Below are 25,491 nucleotides of genomic sequence, written 5' to 3'. Positions count from 1 at the left end.
TAATTTTAAAATTAATATTTTTACGTTTCGTATCAATACTAATTTTACATTTCTTTTGTTAATTAAATAATTTTTTGTATCATGTTCATCATCAAATACTCTCTTAAAATTTTTATCAAATAAATTTTTACAATTTTCTTTGGTTATGACTTGAAAATATAATACAAATTTTTTTAAAAAAATTTTATTTATAAAAAAGGAAAAAAACTGCCAAATTTTATTTTACAGATTTTTTTAGGATTTTAGAAAAGAAAATTAATATTACATAATATTTTACAATTATATTTTGTCTAGGATTTAGAAAAATAAAAATTCTATCAAATAATTATGTCCAGATAATATTAACTATTTTTAAAAGTTGCCATTTTCAAAATCGTTTTTTCAATATCACTAATATTTTTACCATTTTTCTTGTTAATTAAATAATTTTTACTATCATATTTATCATTAATTTTTTAAGAAAAAAATTACTATTAAATAAAAATTTACAATTCTCTCTGGTTAGGATTTTTTTTTTAAAAAGAAAAAAATCTTAATTAGTTAAGCTTAGAAAATAATTTTTTTTCTAGAAATATCTTTTATTTAAGATTTTAGGAAAAAAAGAAGTTATTCTCACATAATGACAGTTTTTATTGACATATTTATAATCTAATTTTTTTAATTGACACATGTCACGATCATATTAGGTGAAATATCTAAAGTTAATTTTGGTTTATATTTCTTTAACATAAAATTATTAAAAGTAAAGTTAGTTAATTATAAGAAAAATAAGATTATTTTTACAATTTTATTTTATTTAGACTTTTAAAAAGGAAATTAATTATTTATAATTAGTTTTTATTTTAGATATAATTAGTTTTTCTTTTACATTTTTATACAACTATTTTATTTTAATTGAAAAAATTAATTTAATTATTTGTAATTGTTTTTTTCTTATACATACAAATACATATTCATCATATTCGCACATACTCATGTACGACAACAACATCAAATTAAAAATTATGTTAGCAGCATAAGATGTAATAAGGATGATAAATAGTTGAGAGTTAGTGACTTCACTAATCCGGTAACGAAAGATTGGGATGTTCGTCTTTTGGAGGACTACGTCAATCTTGGCGACATACCACTTATAAGGAGTTTGACAAAAAGTTCAGCTCATTGTCGCGATACCTTTTGTTGGAATTACACAAGGAATGGTGAATACACGGTTAAATCTGAATATTGGGTGGCTCAGAATTTGTTAAAGACTGAGGAGGAGAAGGAAGTCCTAGAACCGAGTATCACTAAGCTTCAAGCCTTTGCTTGGAAGTTAAAGGTGCCTAAGAAGATATGTCATCTTATATGGCAGTTGTTAACTGGTCATGTGGCAGTAACGAGGAACTTAGCAAGACGAAACATGAGATGTGATAACTACTACCCAAGATGTGGAGAACTAGAAGAATCTGTAACACATGCTATATTTGAGTGTCCGCCAGCTCTACAAGTTCGGTCATTATCATCAACTCTATCAAGCCCAGACGAATTTCCAGTACCAAGCATTTACACAAATATGGATTACTTATTCTGTAGAAACAACAGTTTTATCGAGCCAGAACAAGACAGAGATCCTTATCCCTGGATAATATGGTATATTTGGAAGGTAGGAATGACAAACTGTTCAGGGGGATTGACAGAGATCCTTTGGAGCTAGTTTGATATGCAGAAAGTGAATGCCAAGCATGTTTGACGCGAACGAAGTGGTACAACCAGTGGTACAAGATAACATTACTGAGGAACCCCAGGTCATAAGCTTTGGTAATATTTGCTTGTTGGATAGATCTTGGACAGCCTCGGCTCCGTTTAGTGGATGTGGATGAGTCTGGATGGACAGTGGAGGAAACATTCAACTGATGGGGACAAGAAATTTCACTCGACGCGAGTCAGCTTTGCATTCGGAAGTAGAAGCTCTTAGGTGGGCAATGGAGAATATGCTTCAACACTCAACTTGCCAGAGCTTTGGGACAGACTGCAAGGAGCTGATAGCAATGATAAAGGAGCCTCATGCTTAAAGGATAGAGACGCTGCAAATATGCTTCCCGGATTTCAGCATCATTCATGTTCCACGAGCGCGCAATCAGATTTCAGACCTTTTAGCTAAGACTGCTAGATCCTTCCATAGGAAGTTGCATTTTATTGGTTGTTCTATTCCGGTCTGGTTATCCAGGCCCCCTCAAGTTTGAGTAATAGAATAACCGTTTGACGTAAAAAAAAAAGGATAATAAAAAGTTAAACTGTATCAAAAAATTAAAAGAAAATACTCAGGTAATACTTTTCATGTAAATACTATTGTGTTTTGTAAAAATAATATGTGTAAGCTTAAACCTAAATATAGATGTGAAATATTTGGAGCTATTTTTGTTCATAATTTTTAACATAATATTATCTATTAAAAAAGGAAAGTTGTTACTTATAAGAAAATAATAAGAGTGCTTTTAAAATTTTTCTTTTAATTACGCTTTTGAAAAAGTAATATTATTTATTTTAAAGTTAGTTTTTCTTCATGTTTTTAATTAAATAACTTATTGTATTTGTAGGATTTTACAATTCATTTTTTTTTCTTAAAAGTTAATATTAATCTTTTGTAATTATCTATCTTTAGTAACTTTTAAAACAAACATTATGATAAAATAATAATAATACTCCCTCCGTTTTTTAATATAAGTCGTTTTACAGCTATGCACACAGATTAAGAAAATCATTATTTTCTTATATTTTCTAAACAAAAACATCATTAATTATTTACCTAACCACAATTCAACCAATAGAAAAATAGAAGATATATTATCATTGGTCAGACAAGATTAATTATTAATAAATTTTACATAGAAAACCGAAAACGACATATAATTTGGAACAAAACAATTTCTCTAAAATGACTTATATTAAAAACGGAGGGAATATTAAATAATATTTATAATTAATTTTTAAGAAAAATCATTTTTATTATTTTAGTATATATATTTTTGATTATGAGATAATCTAACACATATCACACTTTTAAATATATAACTGACATTTGTCACAGTCATGTTAATTAAAAACTTTAAAGAAATAAGTTTTATATAAAATAATATTAATAATAATAATAATAATAATAAAACTATTAAATAATAATTATAATTAATTTTTAAGAATTTTTTTATTATTATTTTAGTATATATTTTTGATTATGAGATAGTGTAACACATCACATTTTCAAATATATAATTGACATGTGTCACAATCATGTTAATTATCAATTATGAAGAACCAATCTCAATATAATCTTTTATAATTATATTTTTATTAAAATTTTAGAAAAGTAAAATTAGATGAAATAAATTGTTTTCAAATCTATTTTTAAGGATTTTGAAAAAGGAAAATTTCTACAAAAAATTACTACTAAATATTTTTAAAAAATTGTTTTTACTATTCAGTAATATTAAAAGTAGTTTTTCAAAATTCTTTTATATTATCTTATTATATATTTTAAATCATTATATATTTAAACACATGTCACAATATTAGAAGAAAAATTATTATCAAATAATATTTTGCAATTATCTTTTGATTAGGATTTAAAAAAGGAAAATTAGGATTAAATAATATTTATAGTTACTTTTTAATAAAATTCATTTTTGTTAATATCTCAGTATATATATTTTTAATTATGAGATAGATTAACACATGTCACAATTTTAAAATATATAATTGCCATGTGTCGCGATCATGTTAATTAACAACTTTGAAGAACTAAGCTTTATATAATAAGATGATAATAATAATAATAAGACTATTAAATAATATTTTTAATTATTTTTTAATAAAATTTGTTTTTGTTAATATCTTTGTATATAGTATATTTTTAATTATGAGATAGATTAACACATATCACAATCTTAAAATATAAAATTGACATGTGTTGCGATCATGCTAATTAGTAACTTTGAAGAACCATGCTTTATATAATAAGATAGATTGTTTAAAAGAAATTCTAATAAAGCAGAGTGTTTACTTGTATTGTTTTGTCTCTTGATTTATTTTATGCAGTACAATTGTAGTGTCTTGCACTAACATAATCGTTGCAATAACCAACAACTATAAAACGTACAGAATCATATTCAACTATAAACCGTAGTATATTATAAGAGCCGGCTATTGACACTAATCTTTAATTCTTTAGTAATGTCATAATCGTATACGTGTAATCTTCCATATTCTAACCATGTTTTCTCGAATAAAACTCAACGAATGTATGTAATCTATTGCTTAAATAGAATATGTCAAATCAGGATTCATAAGAAAAAGTTACTAATTTTATTACACATATATAGTTTTATTACACATATATAATTCAATACTTGGGGAACCAAAAAAAAGAGAGGATATGTTCAATACATTGAAACACAGTCGTTTACACGTATTGTATGATGCATGGCCACTTTCTGGAGCTAAGATTATGTGAGTCACATGGATGATGCTCATTGTGTTACATTTAGTCATTGTGAAGTCTATAAGCAGCTTGACCATGCCGATTTCTGACTCCCTTCTGTAAGAAGAAACGCCTCTTTAATATAAAAATAAACATATGATGGTTTCAACTCTAGCTTATATTGGCTAACAATTAAAAATAAAAGTCTTAAAACGAATCCTAATGCCAATCGGTTTGGGACTAATTAAAAAGAAAAGACTCTTTCTGAAGCTTAAATCTTTTTCAATCCTGGATCTGATCATAATAGTTAACCTTCAGAAATTTCACCTGACTTTCTCGAGAGAAATCCCAACAACACACGCTTGTGCTCTCTTCTCCATCTAATTCATAGCCGGACTAGTATTTAAGTTCTAATCCAACATTAATTCTATAATTATATCACCATAACACAATTTTCTGTTGTTTGTTTTTAGTTGTTACTCCAAAACCACGGTAAAAAACAGAAACAACTATCACTGGGTTCTTGTCAAATATTGCCGTCGGCGCCGAGGCCGACGAATGAGAGGAGAACCGAGGAGCAAGTGTCGTTAAAGGATCTGATTCCGTTCTGGTATCCAGCTGGGACCCCCACGCCTCTGTTCGAGCATATGCCCAAGTCTTTACAACGGCGTTACATCAAGGTTAAAGAGCCTCTCTTTGATCAAGAGACGTCCAAGCGTATCTACTGGCAGGAAATGCCTTTTGATAACAACGACGAAGTTCACGACCATGATCACGGATGTTTCTTTTTCTTGAAGATAAGCATTCGCAGAATGATCGATAAGTGGTTTGGTCCTCTTTTTGGATTAACCAAGTTTGATGAGTTTCACTATTGAAGTGTCCTTTTTTGTTTGTTGGTGAGAAGATTGAAACACAAACATGAGTTTCTTTCTTGATTGGGATGACTTGAGTTGAGAGAGCACGATACTGTTTTATAAGAGTCTTTGATTGTATTTTTTATCAGAAATTATGTTTGATCTGTTGTTACTTCGAAGTGCGCACGTCCAGGCTTAGATAGGCCCGTATATCACAATACTAAAAACAACATTTCCTCAAAATCTAGGCTGCCACGTCCTCAAAAATAATTGACCAATCAGAACATTTTGTTCTCGGTCTGGGCTTAATTTCTTTCTGTATGGGCTTGGAATTGGTTTTGATTTCGGTTGGGCTTAGTCGTCTACCTAAACCTAGATCTACGGAGACGAAGTCGCGAGTCTTTCCGCCTCTTCCCCATTTCTCTTCGTCTTCTCCCTTGAAACCGTAGCGTTTGAGTTTTGATCATCCCCTTCTTCACCATCAGTTTCTTCTCAATCAATTTCGCAATCAATTTCTTCTTAATGGTTTCGTTTCATCTCCTTCCTTTGCTCCTTCTTTATATACTGTTTTTCCCCCGATTATAACTCAAAACCCTAGATTTGCTCGAAACTCGATCGATGGCGATGAAACCACATGGGAAGTCGATTGTCTCCTCCGATTATGACGAAAAAGTCGTGTTCTTCAACGATCTCTCGCTGGGTCACCAAGAAGCTCAGTTGCGATTTCGGCTCATCCATTTCTGGGAGGCTTGGAACCCACTAAAGAAGACGCTTATCGGCATGGAGATGCTACTCATCGACGAGAAGGTACATTAATTAATCGTTTGTTATCCTTTCAAAAGAAGTGTATTCTTATCGTTCTTCACTTACTTATATTTTTTTTTCTTATGTTGTTCTTCGCAGGAAACTATTATCCAAGGATTCATTCCCCGGGGCGTATCGGAAAATATCTGCCTGATATGAAGCGAGGATCTGTTTACAAACTCAACAACTTCTATGGATCCAAAAACAAAGCTGTGTTTCGTGTTGCTGATCATACCGTTACAGTGTCGTTCTCATGGAACTCGGAACTGTCGGTTCTTCGAGACTGTCCCATCCCTTTCGATGAAGACAGTTTCCGGTTACATTCGTATGAGGAATTTCAAGCTAAGTGTGATCTCAAAGGAGACCTCTACGGTAAGCTCTGTAATTCCCTACGTTATTTCTTAGTTGCGTTGCTTGATTATTGCGTTGGTTGATTATTAGACGTATGCTTTGGCCTTTCTTACTGCTTAGATATATATATATATATATATATATATATATATATATATCTACTTGATTATTAGACGTGTGATTTTGCCTTTCTTGCTGCTTAGATATATATATATCTCGACTTAGCTATATCGATGTTTTGGGTTTCTTAAATACTCTCTGTACTCGGCCCTCGGATTTTATTGAGTCGATGATTGGATTTGTTGAGTACTTTGAAAACTTTGCGTGTTTGCGATCTTAGCTTTTCACGTAATATCAATTAACATAATTACTTACGCTAATTACTAACACTATTGATGAACAATGTAATAGATGTTGTTGGCCACATGAAGTTGGTTAATGGTAAGAGTATCGTTGAGGCCCCCGTTCTTGACGAAGTGGAGATAGCAAAGGCGAGGCGTGTTCTGATTCATATCCAATCACATGAGTATGTTTTCATTATTTTTTAAACACAACTTCTGTTTACTCCTCTTAAGTATTTAGTATCTTTTTTGGGCAGTAGACCGGTCATGAAGCTATACCTTTGGGATCAGGCTGCAAGAGACTTCTGTAAGAAGTTTAAGTCGTACGAGAGCACACCCACTGTGTTACTGGTCACGACCGTTAACACGGAAGACTCTCGAAGGTTCTGCTTTCTGTCTGCAATATAGGTTTTTTACAGTTACATATATTCAGTTTGTGTTCTTTAATGGGTTTTTTCATGTGACAACAGGTACTCTTGCCTTGACCTCAATGTCCTCTTCGCGTGTGTTTATGGACTACGATGTCCAACCTACCATAGATTACTTCAGTTGGTAAATATTTATGTGTTTTGCTTTTCTCTTTTACTTAATGAAGTGCCCACGTTACGTCAATGCAGTGAATGACAAAATCAATGATTTCTACTCTGTCTCAGGTTGGGGTCTAATCCAGATATTGCTGAGCAGGTTAATGCAGAGGTAGTAACTAAACGTGAGACAATGACTATAGGGGAGATATTCTCCTACATCAAGCAGGAAACCGCAAAGGTAAACTCAATCTGTATATATTTAATCAGTAAGAGAAATTTATATTCTTATGCACTTCCACAGGATGCCTTTTTTGAGTGCACGGCTACAATCGATGATGTCGTGCATGGTTCTGCTTGGTACTACATTGCATGCAGTGGGTGCCATAGTAAGGTTAGCAAAGGCCCAACTTCGTTGATTTGTACAAACAAAAAGTGTGGGAAGGTTAACGTATCCGGTGTGGCACAGTAAGAACTCTTGCCTGACTTTCAATTAATTTTTCATTGGTATTAGGTTCTAATTGTTTCATAACAGGTACCTTTCAAAGATATCTGTTTATGACAACAGTGAGCAAGCTGTTATTGTGCTACTTGGGGATGCTGGTCGTGAGCTCACTGGGAAGCCCACATCAGAGTTAGTTAGAAGCTATTTTGAGGTAGCTTTTTATAAGTATTTAAGCTCTGAAACGTATTGACTTCACGCTGTCTTCTTTTTCTCAGACATTGCTCTGAAAAGTATTAGCTTGACGCTGTTTTGATTGAATGTCAGGCTAATGGGAACGAAGGAGTTAACCATGAGGCGCCTGTTTCGGAAGCTCTGATCAGCACCATCGGTCAGAGGCATAAATTTTGTGTCAAAGTTATAGAGCATAACTTCTCAGGCAAGACCCGATCTCTTACCGTGACCAAAATCCTCCCTCTAGACACTCCACCAGCGACAGAGTCTTCGGAAGGTAACCAGACTACTGCAGCATCGGAGGAAACATCCATAAACCATGTGGATTCTGCAGAGGGGAGTAAGAGAACTTGTGACAGTACTGAGCTAAAGAAAGCTAAACGCCCTAAGCGTGGGGACTAGAGTTCGCGTGAGTCTTCTCAGAGATGGAAATTTAGATGCAGTTTTAGTGTTTTTGTTTCCAGATTTACTATTGCCTCATGGTTTTTTCATTTTGAGTTTGAGTTTTGAGAGATATTTTTCATGACTATGGTTTTGTTTCAGTTTGAATTGCCAGAGTTTTTTTGGGATCATTTGTTAACAATTATCAGAGTGTCCAGTTAGTCACTGCAGGAAAACAAGTTATTTTTTTTACATATTTGCATCTGACTGTCTTAGAGCCGACAATCAGTATGGGTATATTCCCATATCAAAAATCCATAAAGTTAAATGAGAAACCCAACTGGACATGCAATCACTAATCATATTAAGTCAAACACAATAACTAAATGTGTTTTCCTAAGGTAAGGTAAGAAAATATTCCTGTATCTAATCACTGATATCTTTCCCTTAAAACAATGCAAAAATAAAACTAAACTTCCTACTCCCGTTTATAGACTCTATTACCAAACGCTCTGTAACACAATTCTTCTCCTTCCCGGTTCATCCTTGGCTCCTTATACGGTTGTCCAAGAAGCTCCCGAGAAGATTTTGTAAGTGTAACAATTATTTAACAAACCGAAGATATACAAATATTGATCCTGTTTGAAACAAAAAAAACAATTGTTTAGGAACTAATGTTTGATTCTCCTGTTTGATTCTCAGGAAAGAGTTATAAAAGAATGGAAAACCCACCTCCAACACCCCCTTTGGAAACTTCAGGTACAAAAATACATACTTTTGAAGATTGTAATGTCTCACGCTTCTCCCAATATACTAAGCTAAATATATTAATATGAAAATAATTGGTATTTGAAATTTTAAATTATGTTACATCACATATTATTATTATCATAGAACACATATCACAATTCGTATTTTTAGAAAGTTAGGCTTATTAGGGTTTAGGGTTTAGAATTGATGTTTTAGGGTTTAGGGTTAATTTTTTAGGGTTTAGGGTTTAGAATTTACTTTTTAGGGTTTAGGGTTTAGTGTTGATAGTTTAGGGTTTAGTGTTGATGGTTTAGGGTTTAGAGTTGAAGTTTAGGGTTTAAGGTTTAGAGTTGATGTTTTAGGGTTTAGAGTTGAAGGTTTAGTGTTTAGGGTTTAGAGTTGATGTTTCGGGGTTTAGGGTTTAGAGTTGATGTTTCGGGGTTTAGGGTTTATTTAAAAAAAAGGGTTTAGGATTGATGGTTTAGGGTTTAGGGTTCGTATTTCAAAAAAATATGGTTTATGATTGATGGTTTAGGGTTTAGAGTTGAGTTTTAGGGTTTAGGGTTTGAATTTCGAAATAGTATAATTCAGAAAAAAATTAAAAAAATTATTTTTTATTTTTGTAGATTTTTATTTATTTAATTATTTATTTATTATATATATAAAGAACATGAGCATAAAAGTCTTTTGTCACTTAATGAAGAAGATATTTTTGAAAATGTCATTTTAGTGATCGTAAAAATGAAAAGTGGTAGCACCAAAGTGGTAAATATGTAATTTCCCCGAATTTCTTCTTCTTTGTATGAATGATATTGTTTTGGTTACACCCGCGGACCTAATATTACAAAAAAAGTATGTACATATATTATCAATTCAAACAACATTAGAATAAATTATTTTTATTTTTATGAAATATATAATAATTAACGGAATATTAATTTAAATATATTATAACTTTGTAATACTGGTGAATGTATGCCTTTATTTAAAATCCCATGTTTTACAGTGATATCTCACATGCAACACATTCGTCAAAGAATCCACCAACTTCAGGAAGGGATTTCAGTGCGCCCTATCACGGTATGTATAAGAAGTGTTTGGGACATCAGAAAACACCAAACAGATAATACTCAAATTTGCATCGGCTTCATGTGATACGACAACCACGTAAGCCTTTTATTAAAACTTTAACATATACATATATATGTATTTTCCAATCCAACATATTTGATTTAAACTACTCACTATTTACTTAATTGGTTCGGCACAACAAAATTTGTTCACATTCAGGGACAACTATTAGAAGGTCGGCTCACCGGAAACATTCAGCCAAATGACCCAAAAAATTTAACCAAGGGAGATATATATGAATTTTCAAGATTTTTTGTCATACATAATTCACGACATCGAAAACTCACCTAACTGTCGTATTACATTCAGATCAACCAAAAGACAATAACATCGAAAGTTACAGACATTGGTCCAATATTTCCAGTTCACAATTTCTCTCCTCAGAATTACAAAAATCTAATGCGCTTAGCCACTACACCCACCTACTTACCTGGTAAGTAAGTCAGCCCAATATCAATTAAACAAACATGGATGTTTATTCTAACTCAGAATCAATGTGCAGATGTCGTCGGGCAGATACTCATAATACAAAAAAGAAATACGTACCACCCAGAAATCAATACTGATGCCACGTTTGGTCTACGGCTGAACATGTAAGTCTAACACAATAGATAAAACGAAATCATAATTCTCTTCATACATACACCTCTATCTCAGGTCGACAATTGTTAAACTCATACTGTGCGACAAGCAAGCGGCAGATTTTAGCATCCTACTGATATCTTGCATATTTACATTGTTTTATCCATTTATTCATGTGCATTTTCATCATATAGACTAGGATTTAGCCATGTCTAGGTTGCATTTTGCATACATATGTCTCTATTAGGTATTGGAGTACCACATGGAGTTCGTGGAGACATTTGGGTGCATTTGGAGCTCAAAGGAGGTGATTAGAGTGATCTTTGGACGAGCACTGCCTGGAGCAACTTCCTGGAGCGACTACATGAAGTTTCTGTGCACCACATCCCGGAGCGACTTTCCCAGAGCGACCGCACGAAGTCGCTCGCATTTTCACGTCCGGAGACACACAGATTTGACCCTGGAGCGACCTCCCAGAGCGACGTGCCGAAGTCGCTACCGATGTTCAGAGCGACCTGTTGGAGCGACACACCAAGGTCGCTCGCGTCCTCTTGTATGGAGACACCAAAATAGGCCCTGGAGCGACTTCCCGGAGCGACACCTGCAAGTCGCTCCGCGTTATTTTGCTATCGAAAATTATGATTTCTCGGGGACCTTTTGGTCATTTGTATGCACGTTTTGCACTTCCAAAAAACCTATGTTTTAATACTTTGTAAGCCATTGGAGGCTTGATATCTTTGATCTTTGAGAAAACCACCAAAAACCTCTTGAAAAAGTTCATCTCTTTGATTCATTTGATCATATGTTATCCTGTTGATTTCTAATCTATTATCTGTATTTCTCTATATGATTAATCTGAAATCCAATATGGGTTTAAGAGGAATCATGAAGAGTAATGAGTAATCCACTCTTGAATTCATGGGTTAGAGAGATTAAGGGTGATTAGGCTAGATCTAGGATGTTATAGTGTAGATCCTTCTTATTCCTTGCTAGTAGAGTATTCATAATGATCTTCTGAGTTGGCCTCTCAAAAGTTGATCTTTAGGCATTTCCCACCCACAAGGTGTTTGATGAAATGCCTGAGACAACTCTCCTAAGCTTTTAACATACTTTACCAAAGACATTTGTTGTTAAAGGTGTTAAGATAGCCAATAGACTTGTTAGTAATGATTGCTTTCATATTATCCAACCAAAGACATTTGATGTTTGAAATATGTTAGTAAATGAACATTCATCTAGACATAGAGTTTGTTTAAGATTGTGTCTAAGCTTAAGGTTGATAGTTTGATTGATCGTTTGCCATCTTTATTTCGAAACTTGATCACCCAAGGTCTAATTCATATACCCATGAGTTCTCTTTTATCATAACCAAAGAAAATCACTTCTTTTATTGCTTTATTGTTCTGTTATTGCATTCTATTATTAGTAGTAGTTTAAAACCATCCAAATTATCGGTTGCACTTAGATTAAGTACGTACTTGCATTCTCGGTGCTTTGAAATCCCTTAGAATTGGTTCGACAATCTTTTATACTACATCATTTGTCTTAGGAGCCTTGAAAACTCCTAACATCAAATTGGCGCAGTTGCCGGATTCTGAGTATATTTGAACATTGAGATTTAGTCACTTGCCTGAGACTAAGTCATTTTAATTTTGTTTTGTTACTGATTCTTCTTCTTCAGCTACCTTAAACTTTCAGGTGTATGAACTTGAGGACCAGGGGTCCATCAAACCTAGTTCCAATAGTAGCAGACATCAGAGCTTTAGAAAGAGAGTGTGCTAGAGCTAGAAGAGAAGAAGAGCAACAAGCCCACTTGCAGAGATTGTATATTGATATGGCAGATCCACCGCAAGGGGCAGAACATCAACCACGGGCAGCTCGACCCATTGGTACTTATGACCGGCCCAACATTCATGGTCATAGAGTGGGAATCCGAGCACCGGCTGTGGCAGCCAACAACTTTGAGGTCAAGTCAGGATTACTCAACGTGATCGAGAACAACAAATATCATGGCTTGGCTTTAGAAGACCCATTCGATCACTTGGACAGGTTCGACAGCTAATGTGGGTTGTCAAAAACCAATGGTGTCAGAGGATGCCTTAAAGCTGAAGTTATTCCCTTTCTCTTTGGGGGATAAGGCGCGTCAGTGGGAGAAGTCTCTACCCAGCCACTCTATCACCATTTGGGATGACTGCAAGAAAGCATTCTTAGAGAAGTTCTTCTCTACTTCAAGAACTGCTAAGCTGAGAAATGAGATCTCCAGCTTTCAACAGAAGGGCTTGGAAGGATTCAGTGAAGCCTGGGAGAGATTCAAAAGCTACCAAGCTCAATGCCCTCACCATGGTTTCTCTAAGGAAAGCCTGTTGAGCACATTCTGCAGGGGAGCTCTTCCTAAGTACAGAGCCAGATTGGATACATCTAGCAATGGATTCTTCTTGGGAAGAACTGAGGAAGATGCAGGGGAGCTGGTTGACAACACGGTAAAGAGTGACACACTCTACAGTGGAGACCACGACAGAGGCAGTAGAACAGATGACAAGCAGACGAGGAATGAGTTAAAGGCTCTACAGGATAAGATAGACATCCTCATTGCTGATAAATCCACCCAAGAGCAGCTGAACTTTTTTGGTAACCCAAACCAAGATGCACCACCTGGGGTCAATGAGGTTGAGGGTTTGGAAGGTCAAGAAGAGATGTGTTTCATCAACAACAATGGCTGTTGGTACAAGAAAGAGCCCAACTTTCAGTACAACAACTACCAACAAAAATCCTATCCTAACAACCAACAGAGGGGTTATCAGCCTAGGAACAACCAGCAAGGCAACTATCAGCCTCAGTAAAACCCTCCTCCTGGTTTCTCCAACAAAGGGAACCAGTCTTCTCAACAACAAGTTAATCCTTCTACCTCTACTCCTCAGGAAAGCAGCACTGATGTTATACTGAAACAGATCTTGGAGTCTCAGACTAGAAGTGAGAAGCAGGTTGGATATAAGTTGAAGAACCTTCACTCCAAGATTGATGGAAGTTACAATGAGCTCAACAACAAGTTCAGGGCTTTGGAAAACTAGTTTGCTTCCATGACCACTCACCAGAATCGCCAGCAAGGGTCTCTACCTGGAAAATCTGACCAAAAACCCAAGGAGTATTGCAATGTTGTCCTCTCTACCACTTCTTCAAGGATTGAATTGAGTAACCACAAGAAAGAGGTAGATGAAATTAAAAGATTGGTGTTTGGAACTGAGATTGAATAGGTTGAGCATCTGATTGTAGCAACAGCTGAAGCAAAGATTGTGGAGGAAGTTGACAAAATGGTTGAAGCAAAGATTTTGAAGGGAGATGAACCCAGGGCTGAGAAACCAGTTGCGAAGAGAGCTGACCAGGAGCTAAAAGAGGTCAATCTAGAGGACACCACTGAGGTTGAGCAGTCACCCTATGACAAGCTCCCATTTCCACAAAGGGTTCTCACCAAAGCTCAAAAGAAGGTGATTTCCAAGTTCAGAAAAGACCTAAGTGATATTGGAGTTAAGCTTCCAGAGATCTCGGGTATGCGTGAGGCTCATGTTCAAATGATGCTCATCAAGGACATTGTAGACCACCAAGCAGAAGTAGCAGAGCTTCTCAACATTTCAACTTTGAAACTTGATCCAGCCATCACACCAAAGTCTCTCCCTAAACTAGAATCCCAAGGGAAGTTCACCTTGTCTTGCTCCCTTGGTAAGCTCACCTTCGATGATGCTCTTGTTGATTCTGGTGCAAGTGTGAATGTGATCTCAATGGAGATGGTGAAGAGTCTTGAGATTGAACACATGGAGCCAGATACTTCCTCTCTCACGTTTGGGGATTCTTCTTCTACTACCCCTATTGGTCTCATCAAGGATTTCCCTTTGAAGATTGAATCTTGCACCATCCCTATATACCTCACTGTCTTGAAGATGGCAACTGAGAAGAGAGTTCCATTGATCTTGGGCACACCATTCCTTACTACTGTGGGTGCTTGCATCGATTTTGCCAAAAAGAAGGTCACACTCCTCAATGTGAACAAAGTTGTCTCTTACCCAATTCAGTCTCCACTGGATGTTGAGTATTGTGGAACCATCACTTGTGGAGACCCCTCCATTGAGAAGATCAAGAATGCAGTGGTTGTTAGTGAGAAAGAAAGTCTTGATGGAGAGTCCTCTAAAGAGATGTGTGATGAGCACTTGGAAAGTGATAAAAAGGAGGAGGTGAGTATAGCCACAAAGGCTGCTCATGACAAGAAGGCCACAAGGACTCATCAGCTCCAAGATGATCCAATCAAGCTTCAAGAGCTTCTCTCTCAGGTCCTCACCATCACTCTTGAAGGTGGGAAGGGTCCTCCTTCTCCACTTTCCACTTGAGGTACCACTCCACCACCATTCCATTGTATATACCATTTCATTTTTGTATTTTAGCTTCATCTTTGGGTATCTCTCCTACACTTGACAACACAGAGACTGCGTGACTTAAGTCTGGGGGAAGTACCAAGTATTTGATCATGTTTGCTTTGATGTTGTTTCATTGAGTCATGCATTGCATACCTGTTTGCATACTAAAAATAATCATTTAGTTTGCATCATTTGCATTTCTAGGAGAGTCTAGAGCATATAGGTTGCATTCACTTGCATTTGGAGCAATGATTTTAAATGCCTTGTAAAGAACACTACTTTGCACCTGAGTAGCTTATGTACCTCTCAAAAAGACTTGTATGCTTTGAGCCTTGAAAACTCTTCCTGAAACTTGTTGATTGCTGAAACTCAGTCTTTGAAGCCAACTACAACCTTATTTGAACTGAACGAACTTAATGCATCTTGCTCATGGTCCCTTGTGTACTGAATCATGGATATACACACTTGAGTTGTCACATCCTTTATGCCAATCTTTTTGACAACCTCTAGTGGTAGACCTCTCCCCAAAATCCCTTCCTCCTTTTAAGCCTTCATTGATTGATGAGTGATGCCTTTTTCGGAAAGTCTTACATGCACATAATGTTGAGAGTATCGGGAACGACAATGCTTGATCTTCATTCTTGCTAGATTAGGCACATTATTGTCTAGCCATAGGATGGGGGTGAGTGTTGTAAAGTTTGATTTGGGAGTATGAGAAAGTTGAAGGAAAAGAGTGAACTCTTGTGCTTAATTGACTAGTATTTATAGGATAAGTAGATAAACTTCTAGCTCAATTTGTGAAAAGTCTTGGCCCCCAAACATAAAAAAGAAAGAGAGAAAAGAAAAAAAAAAAAGAAGAGAAAGAATAAAGAAAGGGGGCTAGCAAAATTAGTATGAGCTAAGAGGTGTTCAAAAAGTGTAAGAAATCTCTTGTAAAAAAAAAGAGTTTTATGTTGGGAAATGCTTTTGAAGTCCTTGGGTGAGAGATGTGAGTTGGGTTTGGAATGGAGAAATGAATGTGTATCATATATGTTTGGGAAAATGGTAGAACAATGGAGATTGAGCATTGTATGCATGAGTTGATCTTTTTCTTAGATATATTGTGTGCAATGTCAAGGCTACTTGTCTTGAGAGTATACCACCTTAAATATCATATATCTTGAACCCCTTGACTCACTTGATTAAAAAGCCTCCCCTTACCCAAATGATTTGGACCAATTGACCATTTGCAAGAATTCACTTGATGTTATGCTTAATGAACTTGAGAGTTGGCTGATTTGCATGTGTGAATGCATGATGATGAGTGTAGGGATGAAAAGAGTTGAGATAGGTCTAGAGAAGCTAGAGTATAATAAGAGAGGGTGTACTATTGCTGAATTTAGATGTTGATTTGAGTGCTTTGTGTGTTTCTTTTGGCTATGAGCTCCCACCTTCAAACCTCTCTCCCTATGAGTTCTAGAAAATTCACTTGAGGACAAGTAAAAGAATAAGTTTGGGGGAGTTGATATCTTGCATATTTACATTGTTTTATTCATTTATTCATGTGCATTTTCATCATATAGATTAGGATTTAGCCATGTTTAGGTTGCATTTTGCATACATATGTCTCTATTAGGTATTGGAGTACCACATGGAGTTCCTGGAGACATTTGAGTGCATTTGGAGCTCAAAAGAGGTGATTAGAGTGGTCTTTGGACGAGCATTGCCCGGAGCGACTTCCCGGAGCAACTACATGAAGTCGATGTGCACCACATCCCGGAGCGACTTTCCCAGAGCGACCGCACGAAGTCGCTCGCGTTTTCACGTCCGGAGACACACAGATTTGACCCTGGAGCGACCTCCCAGAGCGACGTGCCGAAGTTGCTCCCGATGTTCAGAGCGACCTGTTGGAGCGACACACCAAGGTCGCTCGCGTCCTCTCGTCCGGAGACACCAAAATCGGCCCTGGAGAGACTTCCTGGAGCGACACCTGCAAGTCGCTCCGCGTTATTTTGCTGCCGAAAATTATGATTTCTCGGGGACCTTTTGGTCATTTGTATGCACGTTTTGCACTTCCAAAAAACCTATGTTTTAATACTTTGTAAGCCATTGGAGGCTGGATATCTTTGATCTTTGAGAAAACCACCAAAAACCTCTTGAAAAAGTTCATCTCTTTGATTCATTTGATCATATGTTATCCTGTTGATTTCTAATCTATTATCTGTATTTCTCTACATGATTAATCTGAAATCCAATATGGGTTTAAGAGGAATCATGAAGAGTAGTGATTAATCCACTCTTGAATTCATGGGTTAGGGAGATTAAGGGTGATTAGGCTAGATCTAGGATGTTATAGTGTAGATTCTTCTTATTCTTTGCTAGTAGAGTATTCATAATGCATTTTCTGAGTTGGCCTCTCAAAAGTTGATCTTTAGGCATTTCTCACCCACAAGGTGTTTGATGAAATGCCTAAGACAACTCTCCTAAGCTTTTAACATACTTTACCAAAGACATTTGTTGTTAAAGGTGTTAAGATAGCCAATAGACTTGTTAGTAATGATTGCTTTCATATTATCCAACCAAAGACATTTGATGTTTGAAATATGTTAGTAAATGAACATTCATCTAGACATAGAGTTTGTTTAAGATTGTGTCTAAGCTTAAGGTTGATAGTTTGATTGATCGTTTGCCATCTTTATTTCGAAACTTGATCACCCAAGGTCTAATTCATATACCCATGAGTTCTCTTTTATCATAACCAAAGAAAATCACTTCTTTTATTGTTTTATTGTTCTGTTATTGCATTCTATTATTAGTAGTAGTTTAAAACCATCCAAATTATCGGTTGCACTTAGATTAAGTACGTACTTGCATTCTCGGTGCTTTGAAATCCCTTAGAATTGGTTCGACAATCTTTTATACTACATCATTTGTCTTTGGAGCCTTGAAAACTCCTAACATCACCTACAAAGCAAGAATAATAGGAAATTTAAAGTTGTCATCATCACAAGCATAATTCCTAAACTTTTCCAAGGTAAATAATTTTTTTAAACACATCAAAACATTATACAGATCTAATTTTTTTTTTATCAACAGAACAATAATATCTAATATTTTCCACGCAAACTACTACTCAGTTCATCACCAGCAACAAATTTCTACTTCAACAAATCAATTGATTACTTAAAACATTTCAAAGGACGAATAAGAGATCATGCAGAAACGTGCAGCAAAGAGTGACTTTAATTCATGAATCATTCGAATTATTATTCTCTTTCCCACACAACTTGATACCTAGAATTATTTACATTTTAAACAATTTTATCATTGTTTTTTTTTTAAATCTCTACTTCTCTGTAAAATCTAAAATTCACCTTCTGTCTTTCAAACTTTTTAAATATATAAAAAATAAATTAAAAATACATAATCATGCATAGTGCGGACAAGAGATCTAGTTGTAATTTGTAAACGTTCCGTTCACGTATTGACTTTCTCGTTCTCCAACTCTCACACTGATTTTTGGGATTCGTCACATTTATAGGTTTTTTTTTTACCATTTTTACTTATAAAAAGTACGATTTAAGTTCAACAACTTTGTCATTACATTACCAGATTTTGTAATTATCTCAATTTATTTTTAGCTTAATAATTATTCTGATTAGGTGTAAAAACATAGCTAAAAGCCTAACATGTTAGAAAATCAAAATTCAAAACACCGCTTCCCCCAATATCAAATCTCACCAAAAAAACTATAAACAGAAAACAATCTATAAAACAGTCTGGAAATCTATACTAATTAAAAACAATTATCTATTTAAGGAAATAGAATTATTATGTTATTAAAAGAGAGGAATGTTATATGTTTAGTCAAAGATGATACATATAGTAATCAACAACATAGCCCATTGGTTCGATTTCATGTGTAGATCAAAAACAAAACATTGTGCTGAGAAAAACCAATTCTAGCTGAAATTACGTAATCATCTGCATCCATCAACGACCGACCATTGTATAATGAAGGGTATAAATGTCATTTCAAATATTTTTGTAAAGACACGGCGTTAGAACAGAGACAGAAAATTAGAGAAAGGGAAGTGCGAAATAAATTTTGATCTTTATTTATATATATTTTTGGTTTCTGCATCTCGTTCTCAGGGGTTTTGTGATTCTCTTCTCCGATCGATTCCTCTCTCTCTCTCTCTCTCTCTCTCTCTCTCTCTCTCTCTCTCTCTCTCTCTCTCTCTCTCCGGTTTGCAAACTTTTGTTTCTCTCTGTTGGTTCGGGTTGGATCTTTGTTTGGGTGATGGCGAAGGTGAGACAGTCGCAGAGATTATTACAGGCGAGGAAATGGTCGACATTGATGCTGGTTCTGTTTATGCTTTTCATGTTAACGATTGTTCTCTTGATGCTTTTGGCCTTTGGGGTTTTCTCTCTTCCCATTAATAACAACGACGAATCTTCTCCCATGGATCTCTCTTATTTCCGACGAGCTGCAACTGAGAGGTGCTGAGTTGGTTCTGTCCAAATCTTTGATCTGTCTGAGTTTTTTTTTTGTTTGGTCGGAATGTTTTTGATTCAAATGGTTTCTTGAATTTTGTAGAAGTGAGGAGGGACTTGGGAAGAGAGGAGATCAGTGGACTGAAGTGCTCTCTTGGGAACCCAGAGCTTTCGTCTACCACAACTTCTTGGTTTGTCTTCTTATTTCAAACGAAACTCTTATTACATTGAATGTTATAGTGTCTGTTATGTCTGAACTGATGCATGTTTGAAAACTAAAAAATCGAATCTTTGAGAGTATTTAATTTATATTATTTGATGTGAATGTGACCAGTCGAAGGAAGAATGCGAGTATTTAATCAGTCTTGCCAAACCACATATGGTGAAGTCAACTGTTGTTGATAGCCAAACCGGCAAGAGCAAAGACAGCAGGTTCGTTTTCCTTTCCTTTCCTTTCTACATGGATGTTGGATTGATGATGCTTCATGTCTGAGAAAAGTAAAAAAAAGAAAAGACTTTTTTAATTCGGCAAGCATTGTGTATTGTATCAGGGTGAGAACAAGCTCGGGGACTTTCCTTAGGAGAGGAAGGGATAAAATCATTAAGACCATTGAGAAAAGAATTGCTGATTACACCTTTATTCCAGCAGGTATGGGTGTGACTTTTCAACGATCAACAGCAGTTAATACCAACATGATGACATCAACTTTTCGAGTTATTTTCATTTCGTAATGTGCTTAAAGATGATTGATTATGGAAAGTGCAGATCATGGGGAAGGACTTCAAGTGCTTCACTACGAAGAAGGGCAAAAGTATGAACCACACTATGATTACTTTGTTGACGAGTTCAACACTAAGAATGGAGGTCAACGCATGGCTACCATGCTCATGTATCTGTAAGATGATTTTCTAACTGTATTCTTTTTAAGGCTGCCATATTCATCAAGTATTGTCTCTCTTCTTTTTCTCTTATACAAGAAGGAAAAACTCTTAATTCTATATACAGGTCGGATGTTGAAGAAGGCGGTGAAACGGTGTTTCCTGCTGCCAATATGAATTTTAGTTCCGTACCATGGTACAATGAGCTCTCTGCGTGTGGTAAAAAGGGACTTTCCGTAAAGCCTAGAATGGGCGATGCGTTGCTCTTCTGGAGCATGAGGCCCGATGCTACGCTAGACCCCTCAAGCTTGCATGGTATCATAATAACCATATAAAACACCCTTTGTAAATTTGCCTTTTTAACGATACCATTGGAGTTTGGAGTTGATAATATATATCCTCATTGATTCTAGGTGGATGTCCTGTGATTAGAGGGAACAAGTGGTCATCTACCAAATGGATGCATGTCGGCGAGTACAAAATCTAGTGTCTTTGATTTGCTGGTAATCGCTTCATTCTCCCCTTAAGTTTCAAACGAAAGTCTGCCCATTATGTTTATGTTTGTCTGAGCAATAGAGTGGTTAGAGGTTTTTTGAGTAAACTACCTATCATCAGTGATGAAATGCTGTTTAACATCAACTATTCTGTGCATTTAATATTAATTTCCTCTCCTAGAGCATATCCACTAGCCATACGACACAAACAGACATATGTAGTACACAAAGTGCGGGTTACTATATAAGCTTGTGATCGATGTTCATATTTCATAAAGTACCGCGTGCTCGCTCCTGGTTCTTACATTATCTTCTTCTTTTTTTGTTGGGCAGGACATACGGTATACTGTTTCCTAGATGGTGTAAAATTGGAGAGAAAGAGAGTTGGTGTTTGTTTGATTTTGTTTTTCCATGCGGCTCAGTGTATTGGGATTCAGAGGTTCATATTATATCAGTAGAGAATACCAAAAGAGAGGGAATTGTTTGTTAGATTACATTAGGATGGCTTAAATAGACATTGTTGCTCACTGCTATACCAGCCATACGTTGCGAATTAGTTATAACATTATTATTCATATAAAAATGTGTCATCTTCATATATAAGAACTGTTTAAAATTCATACACCCAAATTATCAAAGGCCCTGTACCATACGTGATTTGGATTGTGTCATTGACTCATTTTTGGAGGTCTTCATGAGCCAGACAATCATTTCTCTATGTTATATCCAGAGAACTGAGCAAATATGTAACATATTGCGGAGACTATATTGCACATAGATGTAATAAAAGTCTGAAGGAATAGATTATTATTACACAACAACAAAAAAGATATGATTCAACAGCTTATAAATAGCGTTTTCGTGCGTAGTTTACCTACACAACCTTTATTACACTGATGAAAAAACAAACGAATAATCCAAATTCCACAATTCTATTGAGTTTTCGTTTTCACGCAAATCTTGTTTTTCTTCTCTCAACATGATTCAAATAAGACGAGGATGGAGCAATGTAGATGCTGTTTAAAAGGCTTAGCTTGTTGCATCGCGGCTGTAGAATTGATCAAGAGTTTTGGCAGGAATACGGTGGAGAAGCTCACGTGGGAAAATACGGAGCAGTGTCCATGCCAAATCAAGTGACTGGAAGATGTTTCTTGTATCGTATGCTCCTTGCATCACGAACTTCCTCTCAAATTTGTCCAGGAACTCTAAGTAGAGCTGCAAAACCACAACACAAGAAGATATAGTCATGAGTAAATTATTGTTGCGAGTATTGATATAAAAACATGAGTGTGATTTGAGTAGAGAAAGGTACCAGATCCTCAGAAGAAAGAGCTTCTTCTCCAACGACAGCTTTCATGGCTTGAACATCCTTCCCGATTGCATAGTTTGCGTAGAGCTGAAAATTGATACAGAATATTGATAATTAGGTTTGATGACTCTAAATGAATATGAGAGATACTTCAGAAGAGTAAGATTCTATAGATAGCGAACCTGGTTGGACACATCAGAATGGTCACGACGAGTCATTCCCTCACCAATAGCACTCTGCAGAGTTGAACGTTGGTTAAGTTAATAAGTTCATAGTAAATTTCAACAAGGTTATATAATGGAATGGTTTGGCCACCTTCATTAATCGAGAAAGTGATGGAAGCACGTTAATGGGTGGATATATCTGTTTTAAGGAAGAACAACAAAAAGAAACAGAGATCATCGTAGATGCATGAGAAACCTTTTTATGTTTATTAGAAAAAGTAACGACAGATATGAAAAATGAGTGAAGCATATCGCACCTGTCTGTTGTGAAGCTGCCTGTCAATGTATATCTGACCCTCGGTAATGTAACCAGTAAGATCCGGAGTAGGGTGAGTGATGTCTGAGTAATACAACAAGAAATATTATGAGTTTCGTTCAATCAGAACGAAGAGAATCGAAGAATGAAATGACTTTTTACCATCATTGGGCATAGTCAAGATAGGGATTTGGGTGATGGAACCCTTTCTTCCTTCAATACGCCCTGCACGCTCGTAAATAGTTGCAAGATCTGTATACATATAACCCGGATATCCACGTCTTCCAGGTACTTCTTCTCTAGCAGCAGAGACCTATAAAAATATGTCCAATGTAGACTTCAGAAAACATATGTATGCTGTTGTCCAAAAATAAAATATAACATACATGCTGGTTGAGGTGTGTGAAAACTAAATCATGGGACAAATGAAACAAAAACTAACCTCACGAAGAGCATCTGCATAAGAACTCATGTCTGTCAATATAACAAGCACATGCTTCCCACATTCATAAGCTAAATACTCTGCGGTTGTCAGGGCAATTCGAGGAGTGATAATTCTCTCGATGGTCGGGTCATTTGCCTGTTGGAGTGGAATGTATGATAAATGTCAATACATCATTGGTATAATATAATAGTACTATCAACCATGTAAGATACAGCAAGAAGCATAGAAATCACAAGAAGTTACCAGGTTCAGGAAAAGGGTAACCCTTTCCATTGATCCATTTTCTTCAAAATCACGCTTGAAGAACTGAGCTGTCTCCATGTTTACACCCATAGCTGCGAAAACAATTGCAAAATTGTCCTCTCCATGATCCTGGAAAAACACAAGGGAAGAGATCAAAGGATTTCACAAGGCAACCAACTAATAAAACACTCAATTCCCACAGAAGTATGGTTAAAAAGTCAATGCTATTACAAAATATAGCCCTTTACATGTCATACGGATTCGAAGAGATGCTCAAATCCTTATACATTAGTTAGAAAGTGAATGTGTGCACATATACACTTACACTTCAGCATGATCCTTACAAGATAAAATTACTTTAGTGGTGGTAAATGGAGCAAATGCTTACCTCAATTAGGTTCTCAGTCTTTTCCAACCGCTTAACAAGACCAGCCTGACGACAAATTTGAGCAGCGATTTCGTTATGGGGTAGACCAGCAGCAGAGAAAAGAGGAATCTTCTGTCCACGAGCGATCGAGTTCATGACATCAATGGTAGAAATCCCAGTTTGAATCATCTCTTCAGGGTAGGTTCTTTCACTGGGGTTGATTGAACTTCCTGTAAATATTATTCACCGGCCAATTAAAACAACAACAAAACTTTGGCTTCAGAGATCACACAATGAGGCAAATAAACACTCACCAGAGATATCAAGGTAAGCCTCTGGCAAAATAGGAGGGCCATTATCAATTGGCTTTCCTGAGCCGTTAAAAATGCGGCCAAGCATGTCTTGTGATACAGGGGTTTTCAAAACCTGAAACAATACAAACAAAAAAATTATAGCAATTCTCAGTTCTTTGAAAGCTGCCATCCATTTAAGGAATCAACTTAGTTTTAAGCGAAGAAGGCTTATGATAAATACCTCTCCAGTGAATTGCACGGTGGTAAATTTGTTGTCAATTCCAGATGTTCCTTCAAAAACCTAAAACCATTAGATGAATTAAGTTATTCAGGACAAGCAAAACTGTACAACATGTGCTTAAGTGTAATGCAGAAATCAAGTTAGGGTAAGACAGAAGAACCATGAACCTGGACAACAGCTTTCTCGCCATCAACCTCCAAGACCTGACCACGTCTCATAGATCCATCTCCTAGGCGAATATTAACAATCTCCTGGTACTTAGGACCCTGCAGGTACATTATAAACATTTCTTATAGCAAAGATAGGATTCAATATATCAGTGACAAAGCTTGTCGTCATCAATGATCCTACCTTCACTTTTTCAAGGATGACCAAGGGTCCTGCAACACCTGAGACAGTTCTGTACTCTACACAAATTCAAAAGATTCTCTAATCAGACTCTCACAAAGATAACATCAGCTACAGAAAATGATTGATATGTGATTCAACGAAGAAAGCCATCTACATCATCCGTTAGTCAACCAACGTTTTAGAGAATATGTGATCCAAGATCGGAATCTACAGATCAAAAATCAAAAATCAAAAATCAACTACTTACCCATTCCGATCTCGAGAGCTCCTTCATCCACGTCGATTCCAGCAGCCACCATTGTAACAGATCGAAATCAAATCAAACCGGTCCACAATCCCTGTTAACAAAACGCGAGGCTGGAACAGATCGATATCAAAAATGAAACCAAATCAATTCAAAATCCGATCCGATCCGATCATAACATTCGAGCCCGTGAAAGTGAGGAAGAAGACGTAATCGAATAGCGATGATGGAAGATGATGAACAAATCACGTACCTGGAACGAATCGATTCAAGCAGAGAGAAAGAGATAGATTGAGAGAGAGAAACTGCGATGTATTCAACTGTGATGCTGTGGCTCTCTGTGAAAACGTGGTTGGATGATATCTGACCATTTATTATTTTCCTGAAAATCAAAAATTATTATTTATTTTTAGATCGAA

At 35.9% G+C, this 25,491-nt stretch overlaps 3 protein-coding genes and 1 non-coding gene across 5 annotated transcripts; 2 read left to right on the top strand and 2 right to left on the bottom strand.

Moving 5' to 3' along the window:
- The first annotated feature begins 5,925 nt into the window (after window positions 1-5,925).
- On the top strand, window positions 5,926-8,405 carry LOC125587080. Its single transcript, XM_048757213.1, has 9 exons — window positions 5,926-6,085; window positions 6,211-6,483; window positions 6,874-6,988; window positions 7,061-7,186; window positions 7,274-7,351; window positions 7,457-7,568; window positions 7,632-7,795; window positions 7,863-7,983; window positions 8,097-8,405. The coding sequence occupies exons 1-9, from the start codon at window positions 5,926-5,928 to the stop codon at window positions 8,403-8,405; spliced, it is 1,458 nt and encodes a 485-aa protein (XP_048613170.1).
- Window positions 8,406-13,087: 4,682 nt separating this feature from the next.
- LOC125588070 lies at window positions 13,088-13,194 on the bottom strand. Its single transcript, XR_007324465.1, has one exon. It is a non-coding gene; the product is annotated as a small nucleolar RNA R71 (small nucleolar RNA).
- Window positions 13,195-19,351: 6,157 nt separating this feature from the next.
- LOC106347086 (probable prolyl 4-hydroxylase 3) lies at window positions 19,352-21,699 on the top strand. The gene is made up of 8 exons (XM_013786579.3): window positions 19,352-19,732; window positions 19,830-19,917; window positions 20,061-20,158; window positions 20,278-20,375; window positions 20,493-20,622; window positions 20,733-20,920; window positions 21,019-21,108; window positions 21,433-21,699. The coding sequence occupies exons 1-7, from the start codon at window positions 19,533-19,535 to the stop codon at window positions 21,090-21,092; spliced, it is 876 nt and encodes a 291-aa protein (XP_013642033.1). The 5' UTR covers window positions 19,352-19,532; the 3' UTR covers window positions 21,093-21,108; window positions 21,433-21,699.
- A 188-nt stretch (window positions 21,700-21,887) lies between these two features.
- Window positions 21,888-25,461, bottom strand: LOC106347084 (V-type proton ATPase subunit B3). 2 transcript variants are annotated; one of them, XM_013786577.3, is made up of 15 exons: window positions 25,326-25,461; window positions 25,076-25,166; window positions 24,829-24,884; window positions 24,645-24,743; window positions 24,478-24,537; window positions 24,258-24,369; window positions 23,965-24,173; window positions 23,577-23,705; window positions 23,331-23,468; window positions 23,051-23,201; window positions 22,890-22,972; window positions 22,724-22,771; window positions 22,591-22,644; window positions 22,412-22,495; window positions 21,888-22,314 (listed from the first exon to the last, which is right to left on the bottom strand). In XM_013786577.3, the coding sequence occupies exons 2-15, from the start codon at window positions 25,125-25,127 to the stop codon at window positions 22,129-22,131; spliced, it is 1,461 nt and encodes a 486-aa protein (XP_013642031.1). In that variant the 5' UTR covers window positions 25,128-25,166; window positions 25,326-25,461; the 3' UTR covers window positions 21,888-22,128. The 2 variants fall into 2 exon arrangements, with proteins under 2 accessions (XP_013642031.1, XP_013642032.1); XM_013786578.3 differs by having other exon boundaries at window positions 25,076-25,185; window positions 25,326-25,442.
- Between the last annotated feature and the right edge of the window lie 30 nt (window positions 25,462-25,491).

This window comes from Brassica napus, chromosome C5, assembly GCF_020379485.1.
Source record: "Brassica napus cultivar Da-Ae chromosome C5, Da-Ae, whole genome shotgun sequence".
Lineage (NCBI taxonomy): Eukaryota > Viridiplantae > Streptophyta > Magnoliopsida > Brassicales > Brassicaceae > Brassica > Brassica napus.
This window is presented reverse-complemented; position numbering and strand designations above follow the sequence as displayed.

Bases quoted from the DNA above. Each gene is read 5' to 3' on its own strand.
- LOC106347086 (XM_013786579.3), top strand. From the start codon at position 19,533: ATGGCGAAGGTGAGACAGTCGCAGAGATTATTACAGGCGAGGAAATGG. The intron at 19,918-20,060 runs GTTTGTCTTCTT...GAATGTGACCAG, and splicing joins TCGTCTACCACAACTTCTTG to TCGAAGGAAGAATGCGAGTA. The intron at 20,159-20,277 runs GTTCGTTTTCCT...GTATTGTATCAG, and splicing joins GGCAAGAGCAAAGACAGCAG to GGTGAGAACAAGCTCGGGGA.
- LOC106347084 (XM_013786577.3), bottom strand. From the start codon at position 25,127: ATGGTGGCTGCTGGAATCGACGTGGATGAAGGAGCTCTCGAGATCGGA. The intron at 24,744-24,828 runs GTAGGATCATTG...ATGTACCTGCAG, and splicing joins TCATCCTTGAAAAAGTGAAG to GGTCCTAAGTACCAGGAGAT. The intron at 23,202-23,330 runs GTTAGTTTTTGT...ATATTTTTATAG, and splicing joins ATGCAGATGCTCTTCGTGAG to GTCTCTGCTGCTAGAGAAGA.
- LOC125587080 (XM_048757213.1), top strand. From the start codon at position 5,926: ATGGCGATGAAACCACATGGGAAGTCGATTGTCTCCTCCGATTATGAC. The intron at 6,086-6,210 runs GCATGGAGATGC...TGTTCTTCGCAG, and splicing joins ACTAAAGAAGACGCTTATCG to GAAACTATTATCCAAGGATT. The intron at 7,187-7,273 runs GTTCTGCTTTCT...ATGTGACAACAG, and splicing joins AACACGGAAGACTCTCGAAG to GTACTCTTGCCTTGACCTCA.